Source organism: Arachis ipaensis, chromosome B2 (genome assembly GCF_059453495.1).
Source record: "Arachis ipaensis isolate K30076 ecotype BB chromosome B2, ASM5945349v1, whole genome shotgun sequence".
Lineage (NCBI taxonomy): Eukaryota > Viridiplantae > Streptophyta > Magnoliopsida > Fabales > Fabaceae > Arachis > Arachis ipaensis.
In genome coordinates this window covers 117,663,449-117,680,930 of record NC_142437.1, presented here as the reverse complement: position 1 = coordinate 117,680,930, position 17,482 = coordinate 117,663,449, and the positions used below count along the sequence as shown (strand labels likewise).

Sequence of the window (17,482 nt, the reverse complement as noted above, 5' to 3'; positions counted from 1 at the left end):
CATGCATGCAAATGGCCACATTTGCAAAACAATTTTTTTTTCTTTTAAGGAGTGTTAGGAACCAGCAATTTTTGTGTTTTGTAACCATCAATTGGCCATCAATAGTCTTTTTAATAGTGTGAGATTACATCCAATGGTGGGAGATCACTCACTTTTCTTTTGATGGTTAAGTGCTGGCCACAAAACACAAAAGTTGCTGGCCCCTTAAACTTTTTCTTTTATTTTAGCTAATTTTTTTAAATATAAAAAAAATTGTGTGTAATTCATTATAATAACTAATTAGTGTGTTTTTTTTATATAATTTTTTTAATTTCAAATAACAAATTGGACTCTCAAATTTAAAGAATAATAAAATTTATAGATCAGATTTCAGAATGCACAAATGGAGAATCCGATTTGTGTTAAAAAAAAATTTTTCCATGTAAAGCAAATCAAAGAGTCTAATTTGTATATTTAATTTTTTTAATACTAAAATACAAATCTTAGAATTAGATTTATATGTTTAAAATAAATTAAATCTAACTCTCAGATTTACATGTTTTAAAAAAAAAATTTAAAAGTTACAGATCTGACGGTTAAATTTTAAATTTGTGATCTTTATATATATATAAAAAAAAAAAACATACCAAATCTTAACATTGTTGAAAAACACTATTAAAAACACAACACCAAAATTAGAAAGCGACGTATTTAACAAGTACTAAGAAACATTCACAATCACTCATTTTCATTTATAATGGTGACGGTTTTAGTTTTCACCTTAATGCCTAAAGAGTAAAGACATTCCATTATCTTTTAATTTTCTTCATCCAAGATGAGATGAGCAATTTCATAACTTGTTCGACCCGGGTTTTTTTTTTTTTTTTTAATTTTTATTTTTATGCACATGCTATCTGATCTCAAGTCTCAATAACAACACTCTTAGTGGCTCTGTCCTTTCATCCTTTTCAGCACTTTGCAAGTGATATCTTAACTTGAACATCAAACTACCTCTTCGCCACTATCCTACCACCATTTTATAGTTGATTTACTTTGGATGCTTCTGAACCGTTGACGAGATAATTGATAGTTTCAGATCTAATAAGCTAAAATTATATGCAAAACTACCTATATAATCTTAAACCGTTAATTTTCTTATCAACCGTTTAGATGCAACACTGAACCTGAATAGGTCCAAATCCTACGAGGGCAGTTCGGTGTATAACCCTGTTAATGCAAAATTTGAGAAAGGACCGCACTAAAAGATGTAATATAAACAGCTTAACCTGATAATTGCATTGGTAGTTAATTCTAAGCTTGAATGATCTTAAAGACAGAACTCCCTTTCCATAGATCCAAATGTAACATCCGAATTATTCAAATACTCTTAAGGTGGATTTATGATACATATATATATTTGAAAGAAAGTATTAAACGAAAAACTTGAAAATGAGTAAAATAAAATCACGAATCGAAAATACTCTCGTATCAATGAAAGAAAGATAAAGCACATTCGAAAAGTGATATAAAGTAAAATATTAAAGAAGAATAAAAAAAGACAGGATATATATATTATATATATAGGAAAAAGATTTTCTAAAGTAACCATGTTAGTAAAGTAATAAAGTGATACTTTAATCACATTTGAATTTGTAACATATATTATTTGTGAGTCCCACTATTTTAATCCAAAAGGTGATTAATGGTGTATTTTTTTCTCTAAAGTGACAATATAACTCTAGAGGAGCCGGATCCATATATATATATAAGCATAAGTACATAGCCACTAGTCGCGACCTGCGAAATTTAGGTCGGCTAGGGTTACAGAAATAAAAATAAGTTTGACAACAGTATTTTTCTATCTCTCCTAAAGTATACATAAAGGCTTCTATAGACAAGTTTTCAAAATGAATAAATATATACATATAAGTTTTTCAAAATAAGTACAGAGATATTCTAAACAAAAGTAAATCAAAGACCCAAAGATCTTCACCATCTCTCAAATGAATCACAGCTCATTGCTGAGCACCAGGACCTGCATCAGAAAAACAGAAGATATATACGAAATGAGAACTCCCGACTCATGGGTTCTCAGTACGATAAAAATGTCAAATAGATACTCCATAAGGCAACACGAAATCACTAAGCAATCTTAAACTCCATACCGCGTCATATCCATCTTAAATTATCTCTAATCCATAAATTGGCAACTATCATAAAAGGATTCTAATTCTAACTAAACATTCTTCATACTTTCACAACTCTCAAACAGAATAGAAACTAGCCCTCAGCGTCAACCGACACTAGTATGAGGTACCTATCAAATAAGCAAACACGATAAATGCAGACAAGGACTACACAAGCAAGTTAAAGTAAAGCAAATAGCATATAATCATATAATATATTCAATTAGGCAAACTAATACAATTAGACAAACTCAAACAAATAAAAAATATACAAATGATGTATGTCTGCCCTATAGCCGATGAGTTTCGTCTGTCGGTTATCAAACCAACCTGACATGTCTAGTAGCGAACCCTAGACAGTCCCTAAGTGCGCATCCCTAAGAGTCTATGCTTATATATAATCATTTATCATTCAATCAATTTCATTTCATTGGGGGGATCCAGGGAGTTTAAGTGCCCGGTCACAACTTGGAGGCAAACCATTGCATCTACTCCAGGAGGCTCAAACCAAACCCGGAGCAAGTGGATCAATGCCACTGCATCTACCCAGACAGATATATAACAATCAGAATCATGTTTAACAATAATTTCATTATCAATCTCATTAACAATCTCCTCTTCAATCTCTTCTTAATTCATACTCAATCTTAATTAATCTCATTCATCATCATAATCAATTATCACATTCATCCTCTTCATACATTACTTCACACTTTGTTCCTCTCTTTCCAATTCATCAACTCATCTCTTTAATTCTCATTTCTAACTCCTCTATCCTTAATTACATAGGTTCTAGACTCTTTTCGGAGTTTATAAAGATTTAAAATGCTCGAGGAATGGTTGAGAGCCTAAAAATTCACTTTTCGGAAAAACAGAGGTGGTCGCATACGCATGCACATGTTTGCGTACATGGAACGTTTGGGCAGTGTGACTTGCTCGCGTACGCATGAGCGTTTTTGTGCCAAAGTCGTGTACGCAACCCATGTTTGCATAGGCATGGGTGTTGGACAGAGGCCAACTCCCGCATCATATAATGCAGTTAACACTTTACCACCAATTTCGCATTTACTTCTGATCAAAGTATCTGACTTGGCAGCATCATCCGTCGTTATAGCATACACACGACCTTGTTGCGCTCTCCCAGCATTCCGGTTGGCTTTTTCCAGACAGTTCCAAGACATGTGACCAGCTCCTCCACAACTACAACAAAGTCCCAATTCAGCTCTATATGGAGTGTTCGAGTGATAACTTCCACACCTTATGCAAGTCAAATCATTCTAAGGTTGTCGCCCATATCTCCTTTGATGGTTGTTGTTGTTCCCTTGGAAAGTAGCTCGATCACGTTGAGATTGTTGAATATATTCTCCTCTCTTGAAGTTCCGACCCCTTGGAGCAAAGAATCTTGCACCTCCTCCTCGGTCGTGGTAACCACCACGGTCAGTACTAGTAGTCGCATTCTTCCTAGAGCAATCCTCCACCACACGACTCTTATTCACTAACTCTACAAAGCTCTTAACCTCAAGAGGCGCCACAACTCGCATGATATCATCCCTCAAACCATCCTGGTACTTCATACACTTCCACTCCTCATATCCTTCAGGATCACCCAGAGGTCCCTGACAAACTCTTGAGAAACGACACAATTCCTCGAATTTGCTTGTATAAGCAACCACAGTCATAGATCCTTGCCTCAATTGAAGCAGCTCCAACTCCTTAGCTTGTCTCACGGAATTCGGGAAATACTTGTTGTAGAATTCCTCTCTGAAAACCTCCCAAGTGATTGCATTATTCCCTTTTCCTTGTTGCAGAAGATGGTAAGTTCCTTGCCACCATTGTTGCGCTTCTCCAGCTAGCTGATAAGCAGCAAGCTCCACCAATTGGCCCTCAGGTACATGTTGCACTTGTAGTGCTCTCTCTATTGCTATAAACCAATCGTCAGCTTCCATCGGGTTAGTTGATCCTCTAAAGACAGGGGGATTAACCTCCCGAAAAGTTGCTAATGTCATCGGACCTCCTTCAGCTGAGTTTCCTCCAGATCCGTTATCATTTCCATTCATTCTTTCCATGACTTGATTTGTAGTCGCCGCACTAGCTTGCATTGTGTTGACAAGGTTGGTCATCGCCGCCAAGAATTCGGCTTGATTACGAGACGAAGCAGGTTCCTCATTTTCTCTCCGTCCTCGACCCTGTCCACGAGTTGCCATTTCGGGTCCTATCCACACAAACCAAGTGATATCAAGGTGATCAGTCTCAATATCTCAAATTAATTACTTCAATTTTCCAAAAGCATACTCATGAACTTCATGCTAAACATATCAATTAGATATCCTAAATAGCACAGGTACAATTTAGAGTATATATTGAAGCATAAGCAATCTATCCCTCAGACTCACGAAGACGAACTGCTTTGATATCATAATGAACATCCTATTTATTCAAATCTTTATGCTCGAGTCATAAGTCAATGATAATAAGGTGGTACGACTCTTAAGGTGGATTTATGATATATATATATATATATATAATTGAAAGGAAGTAGACTCACGAGGAGGAACTTGCGTCGCGTACGCATGAGCGTTTTTGTGCCAAAATCGCGTACGCAGCCTATGTTCGCATACGCATGGGTGTTGGACAGAGGCCAACTCTCGCGTACGCAAGCCATACCAGAACTTGAAAAAGCTTTTGTTATAAATGAAACTAATCCTAGGAACATCTAGCCTAGGATTTCATACTACATTATACGGTATTTAAATGAAACTTAAACCGGTAACTCTTGGAAGTCAAAACTAAGCTCTTCACTTGTGAATCTCCACTCCAAGGTTCACCCAAAAACTTCTCAAGCTAATTGCAAGTTCACAATGCGTACCCAAAATCATCAAACACTCTAATATACACAATTTCATACATACATCAATCTAGGATTTATAAAATTTCATAAATCACAAAGGTTTGAAGATCTCTTACCTTAACCCACAGAAATGGTTGATGAAACTCACTAATAACTTATATTAGAGCACCCCTAAATAACCAAAATCATAAGATATCTCAATATACAAAGCTTAAATTCGAATTTATCATGAACTGCGAAAATAGGGTATGAGAACTCGAGATTCGTACCAATCTTTTTGGATAGAATTGTAGAAGATGAGAAGGGCTTCGCGTGGCTGCAAACGGTACGACAATTGAAGCTCCAGAGAGAAAGTTATGGTGGATTTAGTGTTTATGGAGCTAGGGTTTCACTCATTCTCCCCTCTCTTTCAATTTCAACATGAACACTAATGAATGGTGTGGTGTTGTGCTGAATGGCCTTTAGTTAAGGCTTATATATGCTGGCTTGGACCCAACTTGGGCCTAGTTCACATATATGGCCCGTTTGGCCCTGGGCCAAAGCCTTTAAAATTAACGTTTTAATCTACGTTTTAAACATTTTTACCTTCTCAAACATGAATTTTAACTTTTTAACATTTTTCACTCATAATTAATTTTCTCAACTGTAGTACCGGGCCGATCTCAGCCAGTACTGCCAGTCAAATTTTCAGTGCGCATTTTTACGAAGAAAAATATGTTTTTCGACTCAGAAAAATCCTTTGAATCCAAATATCATCTTTAAATTGTCAAATTTCAATTGCTAAATTTTTCAATCATTTTCAACCATATTTAATTAATTACTTATTTAATTAAGATTTGACCAGGTTTTACACAAAACCCTATATTTTGCTAAAATTTTATTATTAATAAAGCTAGAAGAGCATACACACCTAGAGCTGTTACTGAAGAGATACAAAAGCATCCCTCTAGAAATTAGGAGAATGCTATAGCAATATTAATACACACCATCTGCTATGATCAGATTAGACCTGAATGTAAGAGAAACATAATTCTAAAAAAGAATGCAAATAAAACCAGATCAAGGGGTCAAGGCAAGTACTATAAAGGTCATTCACACTTGTATAATCATCAACATTCCTACACGTCACCATTACCTTGTTGAGCCTTTGACTCGTAAAAGAGCCTCACAGTAGAGTAAATGGTAGCTGGTTCAGCCATTGCACCATTGCCATAATCACCACAAGCTAACCGCTTTGTAACCGGAGGGATGAGAGATATACCGAGCTCGTCAATGGCGATGAGATGTCGTTCCGTGAAAGGATTGTTCCACATGAAAGTGTTCATGGCTGGTGCAACAAAGAATGGCTTACTGTAGTCCCATGCTCGAACAATACATGTCAGTAGATTGTCACACAACCCTCCGGCAATCTAGAACAGCACATATAATCGCGAAATAAGAAAAAAATAAATAAAGCAATGATTGGTGATTGCTTATGCTGAAATAGAAATATATTTGTAAACTAATAAGATGCATAGTAAAACAAAAGATCATGGTTACAATCGGAGACTGTCCCGGGACAGAATATGAAGACTTTGAAAGCCACTAACTTGTTTGCAAAGAGATCGACACAAAGATAGGTGAAATGTTTCTGTCCCAGAACATGGTTTCTCTATATTTTCTATCCATCTAAAATATAGAGACAATGTGTACAGATTTTCTCCATCTATACTGTCCCAGTGCCTCTATGCTGAGACAGTTACCAAACGAAGCCCATGTGATGCATTGGAACACACATAATATTGTGTAAACTTGCTAGAAATGTAATTTAAAGTCAAAGACAAACTAGTTTTAAATCCCACGTACGATAAAATATGTTTTGGGTTTAGGGGCAAAATGTGCAACATGTATAAATCTAATTACCTTGCCAAGAGTGTTTGCCGATAATGGAGCGATGACCATGATATCAGCCCATTTGCGAAGCTCAATGTGAAGCACACTATCTCCTAGTTTCGTCCAACTTGACCATTCATTATCGTCAGTATATAAAACTATATCCTTAGGAATTGCTTCTCTGTCAATAAAATGCAGTGACGCAGTCGTTGCAACTGCTCTTACTTCTGCCCACTCAGAAAAACAATGACAAAGATTTGCAAATTTGACAGCAGCCACACTCCCACTAGCTGCGAGTAGAATCCGAGGCTTCCTTGATCCATTATCTACCGACATATTATCTCCTACTGAACTTACAGCTTCTGAGCGCGCCATCATCCAGAGATTTCAACAACGATCTTGAATATCCATGATATAAACAAGATTTTTCATCTTTACTCATTCAAAACCTCCAGATTGTAAACTAGAAAACTTCTGTTCATGCCACATCAATGCAAAAAAGGAGAAATTTCCTTTGTTGTTCAAAAACGCCACGATAATACATCTAATTCATATAGCATATATGTGACTATGGCCCTGAATTGTTAACATATAGTCATATATCTCCAAATCCATATAAATGCAACAAATCAGTGAACCCGTGATAACAATTTTCATTGAGAATAAGGAAAAAGAAAGAAGCAGTGCACCAATTCAAACCAGATTTGAGACAACATGTATAAAAACCGGAAGGGGGTTAACTTGAACATATTGTCGAACACGTAGTGGGAATAAAAAAAAAAACCCATGATTTCTATTTTCAGGGAACGCGTAAACCCCAACAAAAGATCCAATTTTTACTCTCTAAAATTTGATGGGTCGTCCAAACAAATTAAAATTAACACTTTTTAAAAGAGTAACAGAATGCATGAGTATCAGACCCTAAAGGGAAAACGAGGAACAGGAAGTGGCACCAACCTGTGAAATCTTGTCACAGACACAAAATCCTAAGTACTCAGCTTGAACCTCAGACCGAAACCTCGAGCTCTTGCAGTCTTGCCTCATGCGCGTGTTTTGTGCTGTTGAGAAGAGACAATTTGAGACAACATAGAGCAAACATAGTAAAAGTCGAAAACACAGAGCCTCTTATAAGTCATAACGACTCAACCTCTGTTTCGGTTTTGCAATTGACTCAGGTCCACATGGACATTCAGCTGAATGATACACAATAAATTTTACTTTGGTTTTGAATACGTTTTTAAAATATTTTACTTTTGATAAAAAAAAAAAAAAAAAAAAAACTTACGATTTGGCCAAGAAGTAAACAATATATATTAAGTTATTAACTATTTATTAACACAAATTTATCTTGATCAATTTTTTATCAAAAAAATATCTTAATTAATTTATGTATATCAAAAAGAGTAAAAAAAAATATTAAAAAGGAGTAATTTGTAGTTTGAGATAAAAATCATAAAGGCATTGTTATAGTTCTTATATGATCATTTATAATTTATAGTTTCGTAAATTTTTTATGGAGGAGTTTTTCGTCTATAACTCTATCATTAATTCATTATATCCATTTTTTTTCTGAATTTATACACATGCCTCCGCTTAAGCTAAAAGCATGTTTGTGAGAGAAATTTTTAAATCCTCTATAGTGCATATGTTTTTTCTTCTTTATACTGATACTAATTATACCATAAATGAAATTAAGAAATAAGTATAAAAAATATTAATTTTTCATTAAAAATGAATATAGTTTATAAATCTCTTCTTAGGTAGAGGATTGAAGTTCTCTCCTCACCTTGAAAATAATAAAATATAAGACAATTCTCTAGTACCGACTATTTTGATATCAAATTTGTCTAACTTTTTTTTTAAGATAAGTTTTTAATATTTTAAAAAAAAAATTCATATTATCTAAATTAAATATTAACTTTTAACTCTTTTTGGTAAATTAGATATCAAAGTTTAGGCACCAAAATTATCACCTTAAACATAATCACAACCTCACATTGAGAACTTTAGTTCATGAAACTCTACCATCTTATGCCATTTGTTTTTCCTGTTTCATTCTTTTTTTTCTCCTTTCCTTTTGATTCCAACTAGTAAAATGTAATAAAAGTGGCATGATCTAACTTGTGTTCATCCTGTTTACACATTCAAAATTCATACTTGGAAGATTTTGAACACAGAACCAATCTATCTAACACAGTACAAAAAAATTCAGCTATATACATCATCCTTAACTTTCATGTTGCTTTGGCATTTCAAGGGTAACACAATGCAAGTAATCGTCCCGACAACCAACGAAAATCCAGCCTCCAATCATTAACGGCGAAGAGAATATATCGCCGAGCAAGTCAAGCCTTGCAAATTCCTGCACATCAATTTTCCGTCGAATTGTGTCATCGGAGGAATTCAGGTTCTCTCTAAGTAAGTGTATTCTTCCAGAACTTGAACAAATGCAGATTAACCTGAAAAGAGAAAAGGAAAAAACAAAATGCTTGAACTTGATGTATAAGATACATTTACCCTCTTTAATTAAGAAAAAACCAATTAGATTAACCTGTCTGAGGAATGTGAGGCATCATCAGAGACTAGCTGCAAGTGCTCATCAACATAAGCAGATGAAGTTATTGGATCTCCAACATTATGTTCCCATAATAAATCCCCATTCTCCTGGAGTTAATACAGCATAAGTATAAAAGAAATATAGACCCAAATCAATCATTTATATTGGTAATTTTTACTTGGAACTACATTTAGTAGAGCTAGTATTCATTAGTATTTAACTGAGACATAAATGCAGCAATTGTAGTTCATGTCTTGTAGACGATTATTGTAAAAATGATTCATTATTTTTGCTCAAAAATTTTCTTGAGAAACTTTTGGTATATAAACTGTATTGTATCTAAAATAAGATAATCCAACTATAAACACTAAAACTACTATGAATACAACACAGTAAATTCACCTTTAAGTGATAGAGGGAGAAGGAGGTGGAGAAAAAATATGAACAAGTTTATTGACTAGCTCTCACCGGTTTAAAAGAGTACACGCTTCCCTTTCTGGAGCATACTAGCACCTAGAATGGAATAAACAAAACGATTACTAATATAGATAAACGTTTCAATGAATTACAAACAAAGACGGTAACAAATAAATTACCCTAAGCACTCTAGCTATCCTAATTCTCACAATATTTTTTAGATCCCACCAAAAGGACATGACGTGGTAAAGCGGAAGATATTGAATTCATGAAAATAAAATTGAGAATTAGCCAAGTAATAATCCAAGAAGAGTATGACATATTGACATACCTCATGAGGAAGTGTAGAAGGCATGCATGGCCCAGAAAATATAGGTCCATCAGTTGTTTGCTGAGCAAAAGTTCACCACTAATGCAAGTTAAAATTACTTCCATAATCTGGTAACATAATTTAGTATTGTAAACATAAATGAAGTTTATACCTTCCAAACTATGGATCCGTTTGGATCCAATGCAAGAACATGGCCATCTACTAAGCAACATATTACTGCAACAAACGGCAAAAGGAAAAAGGAACATCTGGTATTTAGAAAGACAAAAAACATAATCAAAAGGAAGAAATAGTGAAACAATAAATACCAGTTCCAATTTCGGTGATGCCCAGAGAACCAAAGACAGGGACTTCCAAGTCATGTAGCCACAATACAGTAAAAGAAAAATCCTGGATTTAGTAAGGGAACATTTCAGTCTGAGTAGAACAAGCAATGAACTTCTACATGTGGCAGAAGTAACAGACTAATGCATGTCTAATTCTAATGTTCAATCAAAGGATTAATCTCTTGGGTATAAGCTAATCAAGTTCAATTCTTTCTTTCTTCTTTCTTTTTATATTTTTCCTTTTTTGTTCATATTCATTACTTAAAAGTCCTGACTGAAAAGCTCTTCTATGTAATTCACTACGCATTTCATACACATTTTAGTCCAAAGGTTATCAATAAGTCTACTCTTTAACTCCTTAGTCCACCTGGAAAAATATGAGAGATTATATGCCCCAAATAATCAATATCATCACAAAATTGCAGTCCCCTAAAGAAATGAACACTTTTGATTGTGTCCTGATAGAATTATCATCATACCGATATTGATATAGCTGTAATTCTACCACCAGTAGAAGCCACATAAAGCAATCCACGAACCTACAAGAAAAATTAGTATGAGTAAATAAGATTCAACAATCTTTCTACTTGCCACTAACTGATATAGATGTATGTCATTTGGAATAGAAAATTCACCTCATCAATTGCAGGTGACCCAAATATACTGCCTCCACAAGGTAGTTTATAGACACAGCAATGATTTTTGTAATCAAGCGCATATAAGTTATGATCATGAGAGCCACACCTGTATATATATATCAAATACATGTTGAAATTTGAAAACTTCAACAAGTTTCACAACAAAGCTAGACAAGCAAGGTACTAAAGGTCCAAAGCAGACATAATATGAATGGAAAAATGAATGCAGTAAGTAAATCACATTCTGTTTGGAAATCAGAAACACCATGTGTAGGCCACTAATGGAAAGCACGATCTATGGTCCAATAATGATGTGCAAAACTTATTTATATGAAAGAATACATGATTGATCAACATATAGAAAGATGAGCATAAAAATTTACCAGATCAAATGTCTTCTTGTGTCTACAACTGGTTGTGACTTTACCTTCATGAGTTTAAAAACATAATTAGAAATTAGTCAAATTAGCTATAAATAGAGGTGACAACGAGATGTCCTCCAAAATAAAGGGGGAAAAGGAATATGATAAAAAAGATTAAAAAATTGCAGGACTGATGTGTATCTGCACATCAGAAATGACATTTTGTTCAAACAACCATGCACAGAACACCCTCATAGAAAACGTGAAACATAATTTCATAATATTTTCATTAACAATGTAATACTCCAAATAATTTATAGAATTTGCAATCCGCTTTGATCACTACATCCTTTCACATGGTCCATGATCTTAAGACTTTCAAGCAACACCAGGGAACCTCAAACAAGAAAGAACAAGTACAGGAATTCGATGAAACACTAAACCAGATACCTCACCAGACGTTTGAAAACTCCAACAGATGGTTCCACTTGAAAAATCTAGAAAATAAATTTTTCCCATGTAGCATCCAACAACCACCTAGAGAAATACGATGAGTTTAGAACAAGCGGATAGAATATTATGTTGTTTGTTATGACACTAGAATAACAAACAAATGAAAACAACCTGAGAGAAATCTGATACAATTGCTGCTGTACATTCAACGCGTCCATCTAGTTTGATCTCCCACTGGACAGAACCACTATATGAAGTAGAAGTTTTACAAGTACTAGAAGCAGAATTCTTTATACTTCTCTTAATAGTTCTAGCATCAATTGTGAATAGTACTTCAAGTGAATTAAGACCATTTAAAAACTATAATTTGTCTCACCTTCTGGCATTTATACAGAGAAATTTATGTGAATGAGATCCAATGAATAAATAAATGTCTGAGCCTTTAGACACAAGCATTGGGGAAGCATCAACACAAGATTCCATGTAAACTTTCCAACAGTCCTTTATATGACCTCTGCTGCCCCTTGGAGCATTTGCCAACCAAGTTGTTTGCTGAGAACCAGTAACTGCAGGCTGCCCTTTATGCAACACCTTGTTGCATCGGCTAAATGAAGATGATTCAAATATTGGAGAGAAATGCCATGGGGAAGATTCATCAGCACTCAACATAACATCTGTAATACCCCTCTTCAAGCGCTTAGAAGGTAAAGAATTATCATCATTACCTTTAGAAATCATCCATGACTCATGGGTATTAGAATTTTCAATATGATTGGATGAGACATGGTTATCTTGTCTTTCTGTAATTAGTTCAAAACAATCATCCAACTTGTTATGCAAAGCGCAGGATCCTCTTTTCTGAAGAAGAGCCATACAAAGCTTAAAAGGACTTGGGTGGTAATAAAGAAATCTCATGTCGATCCCCAAACTGTGAGCAACATGTGCAGCAGAAAGAGAGTTACCACCCATGGTAAAGAAATCATCATCGTTGCAAACCTTTTCAACCATTAAAGCATCATGAAAGGCCTGTTAAAGTATTCATCAAATCAATATAAAGAAAATATTTGTTAGATAGATGAGGGATGAAGTGAAACTAAGAAGAGAATAATGAATCCTTCAAAGCAAGAAAAGCCAATATACAAAGGAAAATAAGCAGTCAAAAAGACGTGTAATTTCGCAAAATATATTTACCTGCAAAAATAATTCAAGTCTTATGTAAAAGTATTCTTTGGAAAGTGAAATAATGCAAAGAAAGGCACTATTTCATTCCGCATGGAATGTGTCTGATTTGCAATCCTGTATGTTTGACAATGTCTTTCACTAACATAGTCTCGATGACAATGGAGAAATTGCGATATCTTTTCTTATAGACAAGATAACTTGTCACAAAATATGAAATAATACCTTTTGAATTCGTTGCAGAAGACTGCTGCAGTCAATGTTAACAACCTTATCCTTGACATTCATTGTCAATAATCTTGAGTCCACCAACAACTCATAATTAACTTTACCACTGGATGACACAGGAAATGAATCCACGAAGATGAAATAATTAGGAACCACAGCCGATGGAAGTTTGCTAATCATCCAACTTCTAATTGCAGGTATTAATGATTCGTCCAATCTTTCCTTGTCTTCTAATATTATAAAGGCTTCCAGAAGCAAAAGCTCTTCAATATTCCGACAAATTACAGCAGCATCATTTATATATGGATGCTTTCTTAACAAATCTTCAATTTCTTCCAGGGCAATACGATGACCATTGATTTTTACAATGCGGTCTTTTCTTCCCAAAAATACAAAGTCACCACTTGACAACTGTTTGACAAAATCACCAGTTCTGAAGTATAATTTGCTTTTGCAATCATTCATGGAATTCATCCAATAACTTTGAGGCAATTTTACAAAATTTTCAGACTTCATATTAGACTCAGTATAGTAGCCTCTAGAGATGCAGGAACCACCAACATATAGCTCTCCCTCCTTTGACGAGGCATTTTCACAAAGAAGCACAACATCACAATTATAAATTGGTAAACCTATTGGCACACTAGTTAGCGTATCTTCCTTCAAAACCAATGGCATTCTCTTGCAATCAAAATATGTACAGTCACCTGAGACCTTAAAAATTGGAAAAGGTAAAAATAATCATTAGTCAATGGTAAAAAATTGGATATAAAGATTACATAACTTGCATTGACAATAAAATAGAAAAGAAACAAATTAGCTAATAAGAGTGACATTAATAGTATGGTGCAATGTAAAGCTTCATGAAAAAATAATCATTTGCTCTGACCTCGGTACTTCCATATAAATTCAAGATAAATGTGTTTGGTAAAACAGTTGAAAGCTTCTCCCACAAGGTCAAGGGAAACAGTTCACCACTTAGCACAAGTAATTTCAGTGACCTTTGAACCCGCAGGCCAACATGAGTTTGTAATCCAGGAAGAATTGTCTTCATTAGCGATGGAACAGCTGTAAGCCTATTAATACTATAAGCCTGAAGAAAATCTATTATAGAATATATGTTTTCTTTGAGAACACTGAAAGGAGGAATAACTAACATACAAGCTGTCAAAATAGCACTGAAAAATTCTTGCAGGTGATCAACGAAGCTGATTGATGTTTTAAACAACAATGATTCCTGCCCATTCAGAGGATACAATCCTTGCATCCACAAAAAGCGATTTGAAAGACCTAGAAAGAATATGAAACATACTGTGAGAATATATATTATAATAGATTAAAAAGCATATGGTTCAGATTCATTTTAATGTTTCTCTGGATTTTCTTAGATCTTCACTTTTGATTTATTTTCTAGCTGGCAGAGAAGGCAAACAAGGAAAGTAAAACAGCAACTACACAAACCATGTGAAACTATATTAAAGAAATCTTGCTTGTGTACTACAATAGTCACAACAAACAATATTAACAACTTACCTTGTTCAGTGCCACACACTCCTTTCGGCTTTCCAGTTGAACCAGAAGTATACATTAAATAACAGAATGATCTCTTCTTTTCATTGGCACAAGGCCATAACAAATCTGTCAAATCACTATATTCTTGAAGGCTTTCTTCAATGGAGACGCTTAAAACAGGACAACTTACTGACTTTACCAGCCAATGCGATTCATCAAGCTCGTCCAACTCATTACCAAATGAAGATTTGGAACCTATAATGAGATCAGCGCTTGAGGAAGCGACAATCGACAATAACCTTTCTTTCGGCCAATAAGGGTCCAAAGGCAAGAAAGCCTCCCCGCATCTCAGTACAGAAAGAACAGCTTCAATGTATTCCACAGAAGGTGGCATATATATTCCCACTATTTTTGGCCTATACTCTTCACTGGAGTCAACCACCGACTCTGAGCTAGACACATTAGTTTCCAAGTTCTCAGCTGCATAAATAGTTCCCTTTTCATGGTTAACCGCATTGTCACCTGCAGCACAAACACCGGATGCCAATGCTGCATATCAAGCACATTCATTCCACACCCTAACACATGAACACTAAGAGCATGTCTGGTTGAGAGTAAAAATAAGGAAGAAAATTTCATACATAAAACTCATTCATAAAAGTTTCCATGACATAACTGTCCGCGGTAGAGTGAAAATTTCACTCAAATTAGTTACTAATTTGATTTGATATGTTACCATGTAAGCATGTGTAAACATTTTATATTACTTAGCCTCCAAGCTCATCCAACCGAAACATATAAGCAGCCTTACAACTAAAATAATTTCTAATCACTTTAACTAAATAAAAATTAAATTAAAGGAAAACTTAGCTCCATAAACCAAGTAAGCAACATTATCCAGCTCATAAATCGAATTCAAGTCATCCAAAGCTTGAGTAGAAAAGCAATCAAATGTGTGAAGTAATCCTAACCAACAATCTAACTAACTAACTAACCAACCAACCGAGTAACTGAATTTTGTGTTTTTGGAGTGAATAACGAACCTTGAGGTTTGGGCGTGATAAGGTGAGGGTCATCCGCACCAAGCAGGATAGAGCTTATACGAGAGGCGAGGGAATCAACGGCTTTCAAGAGATGAGAGTAAGTAAAGCAACGGTCACCGTTGTAGACCGGGGGAGAGAGTGACTCCACGCGCTGTTCTAAGAGCGTGGAGATATTGTCATGGTTGAAGTTTGGGGAGGCAGGAGGAGGAAAAGGATGAGCAGTTTGGCGCAGGCGCGTGGAGAGGTGGGCGACGCCAGACGCGTGAATGACGGCGGTTTTGTTAGGATTGGCAGAAGCGACGCGGAAGAACTCGTGCGAGAGGCAGCAAAAGCGTGGTGTTTGTTTTTCTTCTTCTTCTTCTTCGGGGCTTTGAGCTTTCATGAGTTCGTCGGAAAAGGATGGTGCAAGAAATGATGCTTCTATAGTTCTATCGCTTTGTAATTTATAATTTTGTGAAAGAAAACTCGTCTTCTCTAACTATGCAATTGCAAATTAAAAATTAAAAATAGGTTCATTAATAAAAATTTGAGTATATCAGCTATAGTGATATATTTTAGAGCTGGGTTACACATACAAGCTTACAAAGCTGGGTTACACATACAAGCTTACAAGCTTACAAGTTGGCCCAGCCCAAACACAAGTCACGCGCATCAACACAGATTATATGGAGCGTCACTTCACGCGCTCAACACAAACGGTTACGTATGGGAAACTCTTCCACTTCTTCCACTTCTTCCACTTCTCAAAACGCTTCGAAAACAAGAAAACCTTTCCATTTTTGAGCGAAAATCAAAGTTCAAAATATACAAATCGTTGTTCGAAACCTCCATCAAAACACCATCAAACTCTCCGTGAAGAATCTGAAGAGAAAACAAAGCAACAATACTCAACGTAAGTTCATTAAGATTCCTGTATATTTTACTTTTCTTCTACGTCGTTCTTCTAGGGTTTACTGGGCTATTATTCTTGCTTCTTTGTTACACTGTTCTAAGTTCTACGTCGTTCTTCTAAGTTCTACGTCGTTCTACGTTCTTGTTCTAAGTTCTCCTGCTATTGTTGTTGATTTTTGAGGGTTTATTCCATAGATTGGGGGGTGTATACTGCTTGAACTTGTAATGTGGCTTGATATTGAAGCATGTTTGACTGATATCTGACTGATATATATGGATGTATCTGAATAATATCTATGGGTGTATCTCACTGTTATCAATGTGTTTATCTGATTCTTACATATGGGTGTATCTTACTGTTATCAATAGGTGTATCTGACTCATATATGCGTGTATCTTACTGATATCTCAATTAATTTGATATTGAAGCATGTTTGAGTGATACCTAACTGATATATATGGATTTATCTGAATCATATCTATGGGTGTATCTCACTGTTATCAATGAGTGTATCTGAATCATATCTATGGGTGTATCTTACTGATGTCTTTGGGTGTATTTTTCGTTTCAGAGAAAATGGCAGCAAGAAACCAAACAAAAGACCTTAAGTGTGCCACACATCTCCTGAGTGATAAGTTCAGAAACATGACTGAGGAGAA

The 17,482-nt window shown here is 35.2% G+C and overlaps 2 protein-coding genes across 5 annotated transcripts; both read right to left on the bottom strand.

Moving 5' to 3' along the window:
• Nucleotides 1–1,745: 1,745 nt before the first annotated feature.
• LOC107609458 (phosphopantothenoylcysteine decarboxylase HAL3a) lies at nucleotides 1,746–8,041 on the bottom strand. 3 transcript variants are annotated; one of them, XM_088503982.1, is made up of 4 exons: nucleotides 7,843–7,984; nucleotides 6,916–7,359; nucleotides 6,149–6,422; nucleotides 1,746–4,377 (listed from the first exon to the last, which is right to left on the bottom strand). In XM_088503982.1, exons 2-4 carry the CDS (start codon nucleotides 7,261–7,263, stop codon nucleotides 3,443–3,445), a joined length of 1,557 nt encoding a protein of 518 aa, XP_088360108.1. In that variant the 5' UTR covers nucleotides 7,264–7,359; nucleotides 7,843–7,984; the 3' UTR covers nucleotides 1,746–3,442. The 3 variants fall into 3 exon arrangements, with proteins under 3 accessions (XP_088360108.1, XP_088360107.1, XP_016166933.2); XM_088503981.1 differs by having other exon boundaries at nucleotides 2,770–4,377; nucleotides 6,916–7,283; nucleotides 7,843–7,982; XM_016311447.3 differs by lacking the exon at nucleotides 1,746–4,377 and having other exon boundaries at nucleotides 5,859–6,422; nucleotides 7,843–8,041.
• Nucleotides 8,042–8,846: 805 nt separating this feature from the next.
• On the bottom strand, nucleotides 8,847–16,401 carry LOC107626012 (AMP-dependent synthetase and ligase family protein). Of its 2 annotated transcripts, XM_021116366.2 has the most exons (17): nucleotides 15,932–16,395; nucleotides 14,910–15,410; nucleotides 14,538–14,666; nucleotides 14,266–14,444; nucleotides 13,374–14,090; nucleotides 12,346–12,995; nucleotides 12,141–12,216; nucleotides 11,967–12,053; nucleotides 11,538–11,581; nucleotides 11,152–11,260; nucleotides 10,996–11,055; nucleotides 10,499–10,580; nucleotides 10,342–10,406; nucleotides 10,191–10,250; nucleotides 9,911–9,955; nucleotides 9,437–9,549; nucleotides 8,847–9,344 (listed from the first exon to the last, which is right to left on the bottom strand). In XM_021116366.2, the coding sequence occupies exons 1-17, from the start codon at nucleotides 16,311–16,313 to the stop codon at nucleotides 9,113–9,115; spliced, it is 3,531 nt and encodes a 1,176-aa protein (XP_020972025.1). In that variant the 5' UTR covers nucleotides 16,314–16,395; the 3' UTR covers nucleotides 8,847–9,112. The 2 variants fall into 2 exon arrangements, with proteins under 2 accessions (XP_020972025.1, XP_016184260.1); XM_016328774.3 differs by having other exon boundaries at nucleotides 14,266–14,666; nucleotides 15,932–16,401.
• Nucleotides 16,402–17,482: the final 1,081 nt, after the last annotated feature.